The following is a 16,886-nucleotide window of genomic DNA, read 5'->3' on the forward strand; positions in this document are numbered from 1 at the left end:
CCTGAGATGCTAAGTACTTTCAAATCTCCATGACTTCGGTGAGTTGAGGGTACTTGCCACCTCACAGAACTTGGCCCTAAATGAACCATTTTAGGTTTTAATGTATTCCTCACATCAACTGTTGTTGTGGACAGTAGTTTTCTTTTCATTCCTTGTTCTGAAGAATATAGGTTCAAGCCTGGAAATCCTAGATGCATGGAGCTCTCCTAGTCTTTAATCGGAGTGAGAGGTGTTTGGTGATTTGGAGTATATATGTCATCTTAATTCATTACTGTGGATAATTTCTGAGACTCATAAATTAGAGATGGAAAAGGCCTGTTAGGTACTTCTTGTTTATCTTTATCTTTACAAGAGTGAAGAAACAGAAGGCTTTGCCTTATTAAAAAAATCAAATCAAATCTATGTTTACTTACTTCCACTAGGTGGATCCTCTGTCTCTCATATATTCTCTCCCCAGACATGATAATAAAAGGTTACCTTTCAGTTACAGCCCTTATCTGGATTCCTGAATGCAAATGGTATCCCATGGTAGTGTAAATTTAAATCATTGATGAGCAACTGTGACCTCCGGGTTGGGCATTTTCTGGCAGTTGATGTCTGGGTGGAGGTATGGAGAGCCCAAGGCAGAGGTATTAACCACTAGGAAATGCTGAGCCCAGCGGTCCTGTTTATCCAGTTGAAACTTACACTGTAAAATCCTGGCTCCTCCAAAGCCTATGAACCTGCAGGTCACCCATAACAAGAGACATGAATGTCCTAGCAATCAGGTGATATGGTCTGTGTGTTTTGTGCATGCACATCCCTGATCCAGAAACATCTCCTAAATTCTGCCAACCTCCCACACAAACTATTGGTATTGCAGGAGTAATCTGAGGGGGGCAGCACACAGGGGGGCACAGTTGGGATGTTTTTGTAGGGTTAATGTGCACCCCTCTCTGTGGTCCAACATTTTGGCTCCATATTTGGTGCTAACCAAGTCAGTGGCAAGAAATGTGTCTTGTCTCTGGCTGAAAGAGAAAATACGAAAAGGCCATATCACATTTCCTAGGGACTGTCGTATCATAGCAACAGTTGTCTGTCTCACTGCTGTGCCGCTCCATCATTTAATGTTCCACAGCTTTTTCTCAAGGGTGGAATCCATACCACTGTAAAAATTATTGCATGTGAATTGGTAGTGTTGTTGGATAATTGCAGTACAAAAATGTATATCTACAAAATACATCATCATTATTGACTCTATTTAGAATGAACTGTTGTTTCTGCATAAGAATACGGGATTTTATTCCCCCCCTTTCAAAGGACTTTTAATGGAAAGCTGATTATTAAAGCTGGTGAGAACTTTTTTTGTCAAAATGCTTTTTGTTGGGAAATGCTAATTTGTTGAAACTGAAACCCTTCATGGTGAAAGATCGGTTTCAATAAGTTTCCCACGTTGAAAAAATTATGCCAAAAGAGTTTCAAGATTATTAAAACATCCTATTTCATTAAAACATCCCTATTTTTATATTTTTTCAAGTGACACATTACATTTTTTGGTTTGAAACAACTTTTTGTTTAGAAATATAAATTAGTTTATATGTTAGTTTTAAAAAAAGTGAAAAGTCCATAATTGAAATGAAATGTTTTGAATCTAAACAAAACATTTTGTTTGACCTGATCTAGATTTATTATTATTATTATTATTATTATTTATTATTTATTTGGCTTTTTGATTTGTGAAAATTTTTTTGAGTTAATGACTTTTTAACTGATTTAGGATGGGAATTTTTTTTTTTTTTTAAATTCTTGCAGGATGGGAAAACTGTCCCCTGCCCCACTATCCTTTACTATGTGTTAATACCGCCTGGGTCCCTTAACTAGATGTGGCTTTTCTTGTCACTTTTCCCCCCAAACTGAGGACTTTACATGGAAAATGAAAACACTGTTCCTGAATAATTTATGATCAACAGCAGAAACAGAGACCTTGTTCTACACTAGCACTTTTGTTGGCAAAACTTTTGTTGGTCAGTGGGTGTGAAAAAACACCCCTGACCTACATAAATGTCACCAACTAAAGCACTGGTGTGGACAGCACTATGTCAGCAGGAGTTTCTCTTCCACCAATATAGCTACTGCCGCTCATTGGGGGTGGTTTAATTATCCCGGCGGGAGATCTCTCTCCTGCCGGCATAGAACGACTACATAGGAGAATGTACAGACCCGTTCTGCTGTAAGGTCTGTAGTGTAGACATAGCCAGACTCCCTGCCGTGAGGAACTAGAAAATATCCATGTCAAAGAATGCATCACCTTACCGATCACCCGGGTTAACACGGAGAGGCCAAGGATTCAGTGCTTATGGAAACTGAATTCCTTTTTTGCCCCTACAGAAGGTCCCTCCAGGTGAGAGTTGAAGGTGATATGAGAGGTTCACATTTCTGCTGCCCATGCTTTTGTTTGTTCTGTGATTCTATGGAGAACTTCATATCACTAGTGTCAATCTGGCTTCTTTATCGGGCACTAAAAATACCACATATAAAAAAGATTGCAGTATTGTTTTGGAAACCACCCATAAGCAACCATGATTTACTGACTACCTTGGTTTGTCAGGTCTCACTATTGTGGAGCATTGACAGCATTTACACAATGATGTAAGTTACTGCAGTGTGAGAGCATTTGCCAAAGTGTCATAAAAGCTTTAAAAAAGCTAAACAACCCTTGCCTTTGTTTGTGCAGCCTGGATAAACTGCTTTCTGTTGTGCTATCTAATCTCAGTGTTGACACTATCACAGCAATGTAGATTGAACCTAACCTCTTTTGAGGAAATACAGTCTTATGAAATACAAGAGAGGAACCAAAATGACACAGAAATCTGAGAGCCCTTGGTGTTTGACTTTAGGTTCAGATAGTTCAATACATTTCTCTTGCTAGAAATTGCTGATATAGGGATGTGTGGATTGGGGTGGAGCTGCAGTCTAAGGAAGAACAAAGCCACATTACCTGAATTACCACATAGAGTGGGCAAACCTTCAATTAATAGATTACATTTTTGTTTTCCCTTTTTGCATAGCTGACGACTCAACACCAGATGGTGCTGTCATCCATCACTTACATCGGCTGCTCCCTGTCCATCTTCTGTTTGACTATCACTCTGGTCACGTTTGCTATACTGTCGTGAGTAATTTTAACTGTATACCTGCTGAGCAAATATCACCTTGAAAGTTTGGCAGTTTAATGCAAACATTTTCATTTCAGACCGCCGAACTGGATATTTTCAGGTGTTCAAAGGTTATTAATTCCCTAAGCCCCTTTAATTAGATTCTGCACATATATTTGTAACAGTTGGTTGGTTGTTCCTCAATTTAATTTCCCAGAATGGGAAGGTCTTTAAATAGTAAGTTACATCCTTGTAATATATATCCCTGTTTTGCTCTGGTTTTAGAATTTGAAAAGAGGGTTTGAGGCTGGTATCAGGGCTGATCCTGAGGTCGATGGGAGTTTAGCTTGAGCAAGGACTGCAGGATTGGGACTTCACGTTTGCCTTTATTTCCCTCTAATTTCCCTCTAATCTGCTATATTCATCTGAAGCAAGTCTGTATAAAGAGGCATGACAGGATACAGGGGCAATTCTTCCTTCTTGTCTCCCGTCCTCTTGTGCTGCAGGCATTTGGGAAGGGGTTATTAGAACGGCCACCGAAAGCACAGAGAGAAGAGAATGCTGTGGTAAAGCCTCCACACCAGTACCACTTGAACTCTCAAGGTGAAACACTGCACCTTCTGAGGTCAATTTGAGTTGTGCAGTTGCCTTCAATGGGGCCAGGGTCAGGATGGCAAGACGCTCCCTAAAAGTGGGGCGGGGGCACCGGCACATGAACCATGGCCCTACCCCTCGCGTGCCCCTTCTCCCTGAGCCCCCACCCTTGTGCTGCCCCTTCCCCTGAGGCCCCACTTTTGCGCCACCTCTTTCCCCCAAGACTCTCTGTCCCCTCCCCCCTGGTCGCTCACCCTTACAGCTGGTAAAAAGTGGGAGGGCATAGCTTTTAAAAGTGATGGGGACATGGACCCGCCTCTTCCGGCACCCCTGCCCAGAATTTCACCCTCAGGGTTTAAGTGGGATTGAAGGGCTGCATAGGACTTGTGCTGGCCCCTCTGCTTTGGGATGAATTTCACACCAAGCTGGGAAGAGTTTTTTAATTTTTTGGTTACCATGTTTTTTGCTTTTAATCTGCTGAGAATACATCGCTGCTTGCTGCTGTCTTATTTCTGTGAAGACACTTCCCCAGTCTTCCTAAAGGCAACTTTATGGGGGTAACAATTCAATTGCTAATCAGCTTCTCTCTAGGGAGCTAATACAGATAACTAGTGACCTATTTGGGGACTGATGCAAGGCAATAGTCTTGCATGGTCCTTTGCACAGGGGTGAATTCCACCCACTATTTTTTGAGGGAACTTTGTCAACTAGAGGTAGGAAAATGCTTAGTCATTCTTCTTCTAGCTGGATTTCCCTGCACACTATTTTTCTTTCATATTTTAAGTGGCTGCCACTAACTTGTACCTAAAATGAAGGTTGAGTAAATCTAATACTGAGCCTGAAAAATTATACAAGAGTTGTCTCAAAGCAAATTCTGAGTTGTCACTTGACCCTTGACTTAGACAGTGAACAAAATACATTGGGCAGCACACTGCAGTATAGAGACCAAAAACCAAGGTCATGCAAATGAGAATGGGATGCACTCAGAAAGGACCCATATAATGCCAGCCAATTTGTTTACCACAGTGAGAATTCAGATAGAGAGTGAAACTCCCAGGGATGGATTCATAATATAATTTGGGGAGGTAGCAATTACTGCTGCATTTCCATATTCATAGACAAGTCGTTCACCTGGAGATACTAGCACAATGCAGCATTATAAAAATATGGAAATGATGGTCTTGATTCTCCACTCACTCACTTTGGTGTAACTCCTTTGACTTCACTGGAGTTACTCCTGGTTTACATCTGTGTAAGTGAGGTGAAAATCAAGCCCAGTGTAGTTAATTGTGAAGAGCTGTAAGATGATTTGGCTATGAAAGACACCAGGTACAACCACATTAACGCAGAAACTAATTGTTAAAAATGAAAATGGGTTAAAATGTCATTTACATAATTAAAGAAAACCCCAACATCTCCAAATTGCCTGTTACTCTTCTGAAGAATCTATAGCCTAGACTCTGATCTCAAGTTTTATTGCCTAAAAGATGGTCTAGATAATACTTAGCCCTGCCATGAGTGCAGGGGCCTGGACTAGATGACCTCTCGATGTCCCTTCCAGTTCTGTGATTCTATGTAGAACTTGAGAATTGATGCCAGGGCTGCCCAGAGGATTCAGGGGGCCTGGGGCACAGCAATTTCGGGGGCCCCTTCCATAAAAAAAAGTTGCAATACTATAGAATGCTATATTCTCATGAGGGTCCCTGTGGGGCCCGGGGCAAATTTCCCCACTCTCTCTCCCTCACCCTCCCCCCCACCCCCGGTGGGCAGCCCTGATTGACACTGAAATATAAAATACTCAATAGACTGTAATCCTACATTGGCAGATAGGAATGGGCAAGATGATGGAATACATCTTTCCTGTCTGTAATTTATAGGAATTGGGCATATATTTTTCATACAGAACTGAAACAATTATATCCCATCATCCTACCTTTGTTTTTAAGCAGTTACTCTCTCTCTGCTGGCCTCGTTTTCCAGTGGTCCCTGAGTAGGACAAACAAATCCAACAAACCAAGTGAAATTCACTCCAGTGCTTGTGTGAAAGCCCTCTGCACCACTTCAGCCTCCTGATAGTAATATGAAAGTCCTTTAGTGGTCTCTCTGCACTGGAAGACTTTTGCCATTGAACACTTGAGACAGTTAGGAGGATGAATTAGACATGTATCATTGTTTATTATTTGTATAACAGCAGTATCAACTGAAGTCAGGGCCCAATGTGCTAGGTTCTGTACAAACACACAGTAAGATACAGTCCTTGCCCCAAACAGCTTACAAGCTACATAGATAAGGCAAAGGGCAGGAAGGGAAAGAGGCACAGAGAGAGGAAGTGGCTTGCCCAAGGTCATACAGCAAATCAGTGGCAGAGCTGGGAACAGACTCCTTGTCCGTTGAGCCCAGTCCAGGGCCTTAGCCACTAGACCAACTGCCTTCTAATTGTTCAAGGAATGATTTGACCACCGAAGTGTAATCTCTGAGCATCCTGTTAAGAGGACCGGGTTTAGAAGCTGGATTATATGAGGCATTTAGTGCCCTACACCAACAACAAAACACTAGTTGTCATGTTTATTTAGTTTGTTCCAACACTGATATTCCTTCTAAGTCTCACAGTCTGACTGGGTCATGCATGGACGCACTGTGCCTGGCTGGGAATCTGAGGCACTATGATAACATAACTCATGGAAACGCCAGTTTCCAAAGGGCTCCAAAGCCTGCATATGTGTTCTTGGGCAGTCAGCGCCTTTGCTAGTGGGAGTTCTACTCCATGGATCCCTTGCTGCTTCTGACTGCGAGAGCCAAACAGCGGCTGGTAGAAGGAAGACACCTGGGCTGTGGAGCCCATAGAGAAATGGGAGACATCAGAAGACTTAAAAAAAGAGCTTGGACACAGCTTCTAGTCCCAAGGCTGTTTTACACCATTCATGCATAGCATTTCTTTGAAACCATGCCATGCCACTTAAAATAGTTTGATTAGTTTTTTGCTGGAGGACAGTCTCATTAGACAACTGAAGGGAAATGTTGCAAACTAGTTTTAAATGGCTGTGAACTAAGCAGAGTAGAATCTGTCGAGTTCTTTGCTTCTGTACACACTGGCAACAGATAATCAGTTTCTAAGAGTGCTGCAGCCTCACTTGCTTTCCGGATTGGTGATACTTCAGTTTATGTCTACATGAAGTTCATTAGTAGAGAGACACTGGCACTGTACAACACTAAGTTGTCTTTTTGAAATACTTGTAGGACATAGAGAGACAGACAGACCTCTATCTCTCTTCAATAACTGGGTGTCGGCTAAAATGATAACAAGAAAAGGCAACGTGACAAAAAGCTATACTTGTTTTCCACCTAGTCTGTGTCATTGTGTCATCTGGCGGCGGGCATTATATGATGTATCATCATGAGCAGTTGGCAGTGCGGCGAGCTGTGTAGGAAAGATGTGTACAGACAGTACTATCACTCATGATGCCAAACATTCAGCCCAGTTACTGAAATGGTTAAAACTGGTAGATAGATTTAATTGGGAATTGGTCCTGCTTTGAGCAGGGGGTTGGACTAGATGACCTCTTGAGGTCCCTTCCAACCCTGATATTCTATGATTCTATGATAGGGACTGGCAGGCACTGGATTAAATAAGAAAATCTGCTGTCCCTAAATCTTCTTCTCTTTTTCGAATCAAATTATGTTGAGGATCTGAAATATTCAGACAAGTGGAGGTTTTTGACTTCCTGGTTGTGGCTGGGAAACATAGCAAAAGTGCAGAAAGCTTGTAAGAAAGTGTGTTCTCTTAGGATTTTCAGTCTGCTTTTCTAGAGCTAAGAGAGAAAGGTTCAGACTTTTTGTATTGTGTTAATGCCCAGGTGGCATAACCGGGGTCAGGGCCCCACTGAGCTGGGTATTGCACAGATACACAGAAAGATACAGTGCCTTCCCTTGCGCCCCCTCCCCCCCGAAGCTGGCAATCTTATCCAAGTCGAACCTGAATTTGAGCCTTTTTAGGTTCACTTATTCCTACTGAAGTAGGCATAAAATGCTTGTGTTGAACACAAGTTAAAATCAAGCTGTGATGTCGTTTGGGCTGGATTCTGCAAGACGTGGAGGGTCTTCTGCAAGGTGCTGATCTGCCTCTGTGCCCACTGACATCCTTCGGAGCTCAGCACCTTGCAGGATTGGGCCCTTTATTAATACTCTTCCACCCCTTACTAGTAGTGCTACTTAATGTGCAATTCAGTCCTTTTGGTTTGTTCAGTGTTGTGTCAGCATAGTGGGGAACCTGATTAAACACAGCTCAATCCTGAAGGAAGAAAGAACTGAAAACCACATAATAAAAAATAACCCCACGCAAATAAATCAGAAATGTATTACTGCTTCTTGGAATATTGTTCTATTCATGAGCCTTTCCTCCTTCACCCAGCTCTGTCAGCACCATGCGTAATCAGCGCTACCACATCCACGCCAACCTGTCCTTTGCCATCCTGGTGGCTCAGATCCTGCTTCTCATCAGCTTTCAATTCAGCCCTGGAATGGTAAGTATTGAAAAGCACGTTTTGCCTTTATTTATTTATTTATTTATTTATTTGACAAGTCACCTCCATGGAAGTAAATACAGCATGCCAAGAGCAAGATAGTGTGTATTACAACCTTTCTCTTATTTTAGACACACATCTATGCCAAAAATCCCAACTCACAGCACAAGAAAAAGCAAGTTAAAGGCTTTTATACCCCCAAAACTGTTTTATTGCTGCATCCGTCCGTGCTTGGCATTTGCAAAATAAAAACAGAGATGCTGATCGTCAAATGTATGAAACTATTTCTAGTCTGTTCCATTCCACCTAGATTCTCATACTCCCCTCATCACCATAATGTCCAAACACCTTAGTGCATTAAGTGATCTAACTAACAGCTGTCATGTTTGGTTCATCCTTTCTCTCCTCTTCTCCCCAGGGGGGAAATTGCATGTGCTGTAGCGTTTTGTGTAGGTAGGATTTTTCCCCAGTATGTGCATGTTGCACTATGTTCACATTAGACAAGGAAAATTGAAGAAGTGCCTCTTGCACTTTGAGTGGAAGGAGGTGAGGTTTCTGGTGGTCCTAGTTCCTTTGGCAGTTAAGTTCTTCAGTCTTGGACTAGCTCCTGAGAAAGCTCTGTCTCCTGCAAAGATGAACTTTACTTGTGTCGCAGAAAGTTCTGTTGTGCTGAGGAACAGAATTGTTGACCACAGTCCTTATCCTGGAGTTTTAGATGATTTTTTGGCTGTCATGGCCTTAGGCAGTTGAGCGAATTGAAGATAAGGACCAAGCCCTTAAACTTGATTCAGTATTCTGTGGGAAGCCAGTGCAGAAAGAGAGAGGACTGGGTTTGATGTGCTTGGGATAGCCATGCTGCTCAAGAGACGTGCTGCAGGATTCTGCACTGCTGGAGTTTCCTAAGGGCTGCTGGCTCTGAGCCCAAAGGAATAAGTATTGTTGTCGTTCAGGTGGAAGGTGATGAAGGTGTACATCACCAAAGCCAGGTCATCATCCACCAAGATGGGACAGAGTTTCTTAATCAGGCAGAGATGGTAGGGAGCATTACTGGAGGGTGCTGCTCTGTGAGAGCACTCCTAGACTATGGACTGAATTGACCAATTGTAGGTGTGTACCTGTTTGCAGGAAGGGACCCTTCCCACCTTGCAGTTCTTACAAGACTTTGAAAGCAATGTACTAACTTTTCATTTAAAACTATGGGCCATATTGAACCCTGAGGTGCACTGGTCTTCAGTTTATGGACACTGTCCTGCAGATGAAAAGTTCCTTGCTCCAAGCAGCTGCAGGATCAGGACTGATACCATTTGTTAGACCAGAATAATAGGGATGTGCCAAGTTACTCACAACAGATGTAATGAGCAAATAGTTCTGGCTTCCCACCAGAGGAAGAACATGTAATTTGTTACCATTGATGTACTACTGTGTGTGTGTGTGTGTGTGTGTGTGTGTGTGTGTGTGTGTGTGTTTTAAAAAAGCTATTTAGAATTAACACAGGATCCTAAGATGTAAATTCCCTCCTGCGTCAGGAGAAAACAATCATATTTTTAGATAATGTTCCACAGCACTTCAGTTTTTTAATAGAACAAAAGTTGGCTGCTTTGGAGATCAGCTGCTGTACCATACTGCTTCTGACAACCAACATGCAGGGTCTTACTCATCTGTCAGTCTTTCTGTTCTCAGTACAAGCAAATATGAGAGTTGTGTGCTTTTAATTTGGGCAACCAAAAACATTGGTAAATTTGCATTCAAATCAACTGGCTCCTGTGGGCTTCTGGTAAGTTAATAATATCTGACATTTACATAGCAGTTTTCACCTGAGGATCTAAAAGCACCTTGTAAAACTGAGTATCCTTAATATCATTTTACAGATGAGTGATCACACAGAGAGGGCAAAAGACTAGTAGAAGATCACCCAGTGAATCAATAGCAGAGCCAAGAATGGCATATAGGGAATCCCAATTTCTAATATCCCACCATCTGGAGGCCCTGGGCTTTTCTCACCAGTGGTCCATGCTGCCCTGCTCCTCACACCACATATGCCAATATGGCCCTGTGTTTCTCATGTCTTGGCACCCCTGCATTGGCTGATGGTGATTTTCAGCAGCAGTGTCATTTGTGGGGCCATGGCATTTGTCTCTCCACCCATGTGTCAGCTCCTGATATGCACAGCTCAGGGATAAAGCTTGGCATAAAAACATGAAAGAAAAGTGAACAGTTCAACCCCAAACTTCCTATCAGCTGAAACCTCAGCAGGTCCTGAGTGAGCAAGATAAGGTGCAGGAGAGAAAATGACAGTGAATGGTTTAGATGGAAAATAAAATGCAGACAGCAGAAAACAGCAACAGTGATACAATCTGAAATAGAAAACAAGGGAAGCCTCACACTAAAATAATGCTCAATAAATCAGGAAGGATGCTAAAACTCCACCGAGAGGACAGTCTTGGGGGAAATAAAATACATATAGGGAATAACACAACATGGACAAAAAGACTATCTCATTGTCATGGTCTCTGTCTTGCAATTTCTACTGATATGGGGTTTTGAACAAAAGCCCTTTGGCTCCTTGTCCTCACCTGCTCTCCCCAACTAGTCTTTTAAAATGCTAAGAATTCTCAGTTGCCTTTCTGGTGAAGGCTCCTTCTTTTCTGGATGGCTCTTGCCAAAGCTGACCACTTTCACCAGGCTCTTGGCCTCTTATGGTACTGTGGCCCTGTCTGCAAGCATACACGGATGGTTTAATTAAACCTGTTTAGTTAAGCTGATTCAGTTAAACTGATGCAAACTCCTGTGTAGACACTAATTTCATTTTAAGAGTTCTGTATTTCGATTTAGCTTAAACCTTCTCCAAGTTGACTTGAGCTAAACTGAATTAAGCCTGCTTTAAGCCAGAATTAGAACAACACTGGTTTAACCAGGGCCGGCTCCAGGCACCAGCCGAGCAAGTTCATGCTTGGGGCAGCAGATTCTACGGGGTGGCATTCCATGGCTGCTTTTGTTTTGTTTGCCGATCTGGCCGCCATGTCGGGGGCAGCGGTGTGGAGGAGGGGAGTGCCCTGCTGGGAGCGGGCTGCGCGCTCCGTCTGCCCCAGCCGGTGCCAGGTCTGTAGCAAGCCTGGCAGGGCAGCCCGCGTCCTTCCCTCCCCGCCGACCGGAGTGGCGCGGAGCCCCGCTCAAGCTCTGGCCACCCTTCTCTCGCTCCCTCCCTCTTCCCCCCCACTGCCTGGGGCACGTCTGCAGCGCAGGGAGTCCCCCTGCACCCTGGCTCCGGCCGCCCTGCACGTTTGTTTTTTTTCCCTTGCTTTGCTGCTCCAGCCACGCTGCAGGCTTTTTTTTTTGTTTGTTTTTTGCTTGGGGCAGCAAAAAAGCCAGAGCCGGCCCTTGGTTTAACTGAACTGCTTTAATATTACACCTTAAGTAAACTGGAGCAATTTTGCCTACATACAGTCCCTAAGCCAATGTATGTAACCTCTCTGTGCTTCAGTTTTCCCACCAGTAAAATAAGGATGATTATATGTACATATAATTATAAAGGTCTTTCAGAGCTATGGATGAAAAACTCTTCATAAGTATTAACTACATGATTATTATTGTTTTTGTTTGTTGCTGTGTTCGGATGGAAGAGCCTTGGTGTTACAATTCATCCTTCTTATTATTCCTGTGTCCTTGAAAGCTTTTACTTACTGAGTATTCTGCTGTTACTAATTTTAAAACTGATTACCCTTAATTGCTATTTTAATTGCATGGGCTGGAGGATACTGCACAAAAGAGAGAGAATTTACTCTAGGTGCTGTGGTTTGTTTCATCTTCTCTTTCTGCTAGAGATGAGTCTATCTAGTCAAGGCAAAACAATTCTATAAACCCTATACACACCACCATGCTCCAGGTGTCTCTCACGCTTCAAATCCCAGAAGCTGGGACAGAATATCGGGGGAATCACTCAAAATTGCCCTGTTCTGTTCATTCCTTCTGAAACATCTGACAGTGGCCACTGTCAGAAGACAGGGTACAGGGATAGATGGACCATTGGTTTGACCCATTTTTATGTTCTTATATTTTCAAATAAAGTGTAGTAACAATTAGGTTGATGTAGCCAAACTAAGTACAGCAAAAGCCTAGGAGGGGCATTATCTCAACAGATCATAGAATATCTGGGTTGGAAGGGACCTCAGGAGGTCATCTAGTCCAACCCCCAGATGATGCAGCAATACCTGAAATTACCACTGCCCTTGGATTTTATTCAGGATCTCTCTAACCCACTGTGGAATCTGGGTGCTTCAGCCTGGATACCAAAGAGAGCTGCATGTAGCCCAGTGTTTGTGCCACTCAAGCAGATCTCAGTTACATTACCTGTCCATTTGCCATTTCTACTACATTCATTTTGTAGGGTGAGCACAAGTGTAGTCAAGTGTAACCATAAAACAGAGGAACTCTTTCCTTTAAACGTATTTAGCTCCTTATAGAAAATTTAATCCCTAAGACTTCAACAATAGGGATAAACTGACATTATATGTTCTACAGCTCTCAGTACAGAATTAATCCTGAAATCACCTGGGCCGTTTTCTTAGAGAGAGTAGCTTCTGCCCATACCATATTTTCTCCTACTTACAGGCACATCAAGCATCTTTGCCATCCAAACAGTGGCAGCCAGACTGGATTTAAAAAAAAAAAATTGTTTTCACATGCTACAAAACAAAACAAAACAAAAAGCCAGCGGCATCCAGAGACCTGCATGTTTGTGGGGGGGAAATCACATGTATTTACACAAAATAAAATGAAGTCTACAGTGACCTAGAGGCAGTAAATAGCCTTATGTTTTATTGGCAAAACCCAGTGTGTATCAGCAATCGTTTGAAGTTCTGCAGTTGGCATATTGAGCTGTTGTTCACTCTGTGATCCTCTGAGCACTATTGAACCATAGACACAGGAAAGAAAGGATGAAGCAACTCCACAAGATGAGGAAAAAACAGCTACCTTTACTTAGGCTGCAGTCCTACGAGTATCTACCTAAACTGAAGATCAAATGATGAGTGCAGCAGTATATAAACACCACATTTTCATGGTGGGTTTTTTTTTTTTTTGGTACTGTAACAAAACTGCCACTCCAGCTAGAGGCACCAAGATAAGGTAGATTCAGACAATTTGCCCAAACGAACCTGTATTCATACTGCATCCATGGATTGCATCAATCTTAATTTCCTTTGCTTCCACATTGACTTTGCTTCGCTCAGCCACTTTCTGTTTCTGATACATCTAGTTGGCTGGGCAGCAAATGGACAGCTCACATTTTACAGATCTAGCCTCTATTGTAGGTTGGTTTTCTGTTGCATTTTTTGGGGGGGGGGAGGGGGCACCTTTCGTATGTAAATCAGATAGAATTTAAATGGACTCCATGTTATTATTTGGCCTCTGATATTATGATGAACTTAACCAGGATATTTTTCTTAGGTTTCATCAATGAAGAGATGTGGTCCAATGTCACCAAAACATTTCAAAATTCCTTATGTATTAGTGTTGTTTGTACACTGATTTGGGCATTGTGAAAGAATAGTGGGTCAGACACTGATCTCACATCAGTTAAATTCAGAGTTATTTTGTTGCAGTCAGTGGAGTTTTTATGGATTTGTTACTGGTATATCAGAAAAACAGGAACTATGTCCCTGCTCCAGTTTAGAACCTCTAGAATGCAGCTCAGATAGGACTGGGAGAGTTCAACTTGCGTTACATTACCAGGTCTCTAAACACCCCCAAAAAGCGTGAAATGCCAGGACATGGCAGCTAAGCTAGTACAACAAAGGGAGCTGCTAATTTACATTTGAAAGTAGTGGAGGCAGCAGACTGGTTCCCATTGGCAACGTTATTTTCGCACATAGGCATCCAGGGAATTGAAGCATTACTGTGGGCTTTGCCCAGGTAAAGGAAGGATGCTAGGAAAGAAAATAACTGCTCTTTTGTCTTCTCACTTAACTGGATTGTAAACTAGGAAAGGCCCCTGTGAAATGCAGGAGGTGTCTAAAACGCTTTTTGAGTAATATTGTCAAAGCAAAGCAATCCAGACATCATCAGTATGCTGGAAAAGATGCAATATTGAGATGTAGCTGGGATTCATTCCAAGAAGGCCTAAAATATACCTTAACCTAAAGCAGACTAAACAAGTGTGTCTTGCAGTAAATCATCTGCAACCACATCTATCAGATGGCTATGTAATGAGAGAAACTAGGTATGATGGGACAGCCTTGCAAAGCAACTAGCAGTGGAAGAGCAGTGTGCTGTGTGCATACATGAGGAGTGGGGAAGAGCATAGGATTAGGTTTTGCTGTTTTTATAAGACAGGCTGTTATGAGATTTGGCAGAAAATGTATCTCTTTGAGGAATAATCAGCGATAACAGTTACGGTGTCAGCCCCTTAGGGGAAGTTGACAATTAAAGCCCATGCTTATATTTCATGTATTCTGTATGAAGCTTATGAACATTGTCTAATTGAGCTGAATAAGACCTAAGAAGAAGGTTTCTAGTTCAGCCACATACTCCTAGCGGGCATTCCTCTCTTTATCAAGAATTCATTTGTTTATCTTCAAAACATTTTATAGATAAAACTGAAATTACTATTTCTCCTTACCTAAGTTGGACTCCCCTACTTTCTGACTGCCATGTTGGCCAGTGAGAAAATTACTGTGTTCACCTGGGGTTCTTACCCACGAAAGCTTATGCTCCCTATACTTCTGTTAGTCTCAAAAGTGCCACAGGACCCTCTGTTGCTTTTTACAGATTCAGACTAACACGGCTACCCCTCTGTGTTCACCTGGGCTCTTAACATTATATTATTCACAGACACGCAGCCTCCCCTGGCTCCTTCTCTAAGGTATTCACTTTTCCTTTTCCCAGAATTTTTCTGGCTCACTGTGTCTGAAAGAACTCAGTAGACATGCCTCCCAGTCCTCTGCTGTAACCACTAGACCCATTTCTGGGAAATATGGCTTTGTACATTGGGCACTGTAACTTACACTGGGAAATGGATGCTATTGGACGGGCAAGTGTGTAATACAAGCTAGATGACTACCATAAGGCAATTATAACTCATGACCTAACTATGGCTCATTATAAGCCAATTTGGACACTTTTTAACATGTAATGTAGTGAATGGAGAGTGTTGTGGACTTGCTGAATGGCTAATGGGAAAGACACAATTGGAAATACAATACGTTTGAGTCCAAATGTCCTATTTTAAATATGAGGAACAGCAGACTAAAGAGGGACGCACTGGCAAGATAAAGTTAGAAACTAAGGCCCAGAGTTTTAAAGGTATTTAGGCCTTGCTGTGCTTAGCATTGCAATGCCTAACTGATTTAGGACAGTCAGTGGGATTTGGGCTCCTAAGTGCCTAAATCACTTTTGAAAATAAAACTTAGGCTCCTAACCTGGTTAGGTGTTGCAATGCTGAGTACAGCAAAACACCTAAATAGCTTTTAAAAACCAGGACCTGAGTTAAATCTAACACTTTGTTGAGATATCTCCTGAAAGCCACATGCACTGACTTTCACTAAACCCTTGGAGAAATTCAGCTTCTCCTCCTCCTACCACAAGTCATGTCACCCCCTTGCTTCCAAATCTCCTATTTATCTCATATTCAGTTGTCTCTAGAACTACCTCACCAGGGGGGTTGATGCTGCACTCTTGAATGCCTCTAACCCTCATTGACTTCAGTGGGAGTGGTTGGTATGCCGGGGGGAAGGGCGGCGCAGAAACAGGCATCTGGTTTGGTTCTCTTCAGCCCATCTGATACAAATGGGTTTGTCAACTAGTTTTTCTAATTACAGCCTGGGCTCCTTAGAGATGTCACTTTGAAGCTCTCTCTCTTGTGTTTTATTATTTTTCTTTACTATCCTTTCACTCTAGTGTGGTTTTTTTGTATAGTGTGAAAACATAAAAAACCCCAACTGATTATGGGAAAAATTTACTAAGATTTTTGACAAATTATTTTTTTTTTGCTTCATATGGTAGGTGCCTTGCAAAATCTTGGCCATTCTCCTTCATTTCTTCTTCCTGAGTGCTTTTGCTTGGATGCTGGTGGAAGGATTTCATCTCTACAGCATGGTGATCAAAGTGTTTGGGTCAGAAGAGAGCAAGCATTTATACTACTATGGGATTGGATGGGGTAAGTGTTTAATAACAATCTCCTCCTCATCTTTTTTTTAAACCTGCAATAAGAGCTCATTTATGAATCCTGGCCACCAAATTTATATAGTGTAGATAAAGCTGAACTTTGGGACCGCATTAAAATCACGTTGTACCATGTTATTTATCTGATGTGCCGTCTCTCATATTAAAAGTGTCTCTGAAATAGACAAAAGAAGGAAGCAGCTGTAACAGTGATCAGTCTGTTTTGCAAATAGCAGGTCTGTTAGGTAGGAAGATGCATCAGTTTTCTGACCATACTTTGAAGTATATAGATCCTAATCCAAATCCCCTAGAAGCAAATGAAATCAATTCCTTTGACTTCTCTGTGAGCTGGATCTGATCCTTAGTCATAAAGCCAATAACAGATTAAGTGGGGCTCTTGCAATACCCACGTGTTCTATTCTGGTTACTCATTTTCTGACATTGGGAACATCACCCTTTACCCCCCTATTTCCCCACCTGT

At 42.2% G+C, this 16,886-nt stretch overlaps 1 protein-coding gene across 2 annotated transcripts in view; it reads left to right on the forward strand.

Annotated features, from left to right (window-relative positions):
• The window catches only part of ADGRD1 (adhesion G protein-coupled receptor D1), a 245,556-nt gene that overhangs the window by 153,026 nt on the left and 75,644 nt on the right, over positions 1 to 16,886 (forward strand). For both annotated transcript variants that reach the window (XM_034791144.1, XM_034791146.1), the window contains 3 exons: positions 3,048 to 3,151; positions 8,137 to 8,248; positions 16,247 to 16,400. In XM_034791144.1, the coding sequence (XP_034647035.1) occupies positions 3,048 to 3,151; positions 8,137 to 8,248; positions 16,247 to 16,400 (370 nt within the window). The remainder of the gene's footprint in view (positions 1 to 3,047; positions 3,152 to 8,136; positions 8,249 to 16,246; positions 16,401 to 16,886) is intronic.

This window comes from Trachemys scripta, chromosome 15 (genome assembly GCF_013100865.1).
Source record: "Trachemys scripta elegans isolate TJP31775 chromosome 15, CAS_Tse_1.0, whole genome shotgun sequence".
In the NCBI taxonomy this organism is placed as follows: Eukaryota; Metazoa; Chordata; order Testudines; family Emydidae; genus Trachemys; species Trachemys scripta.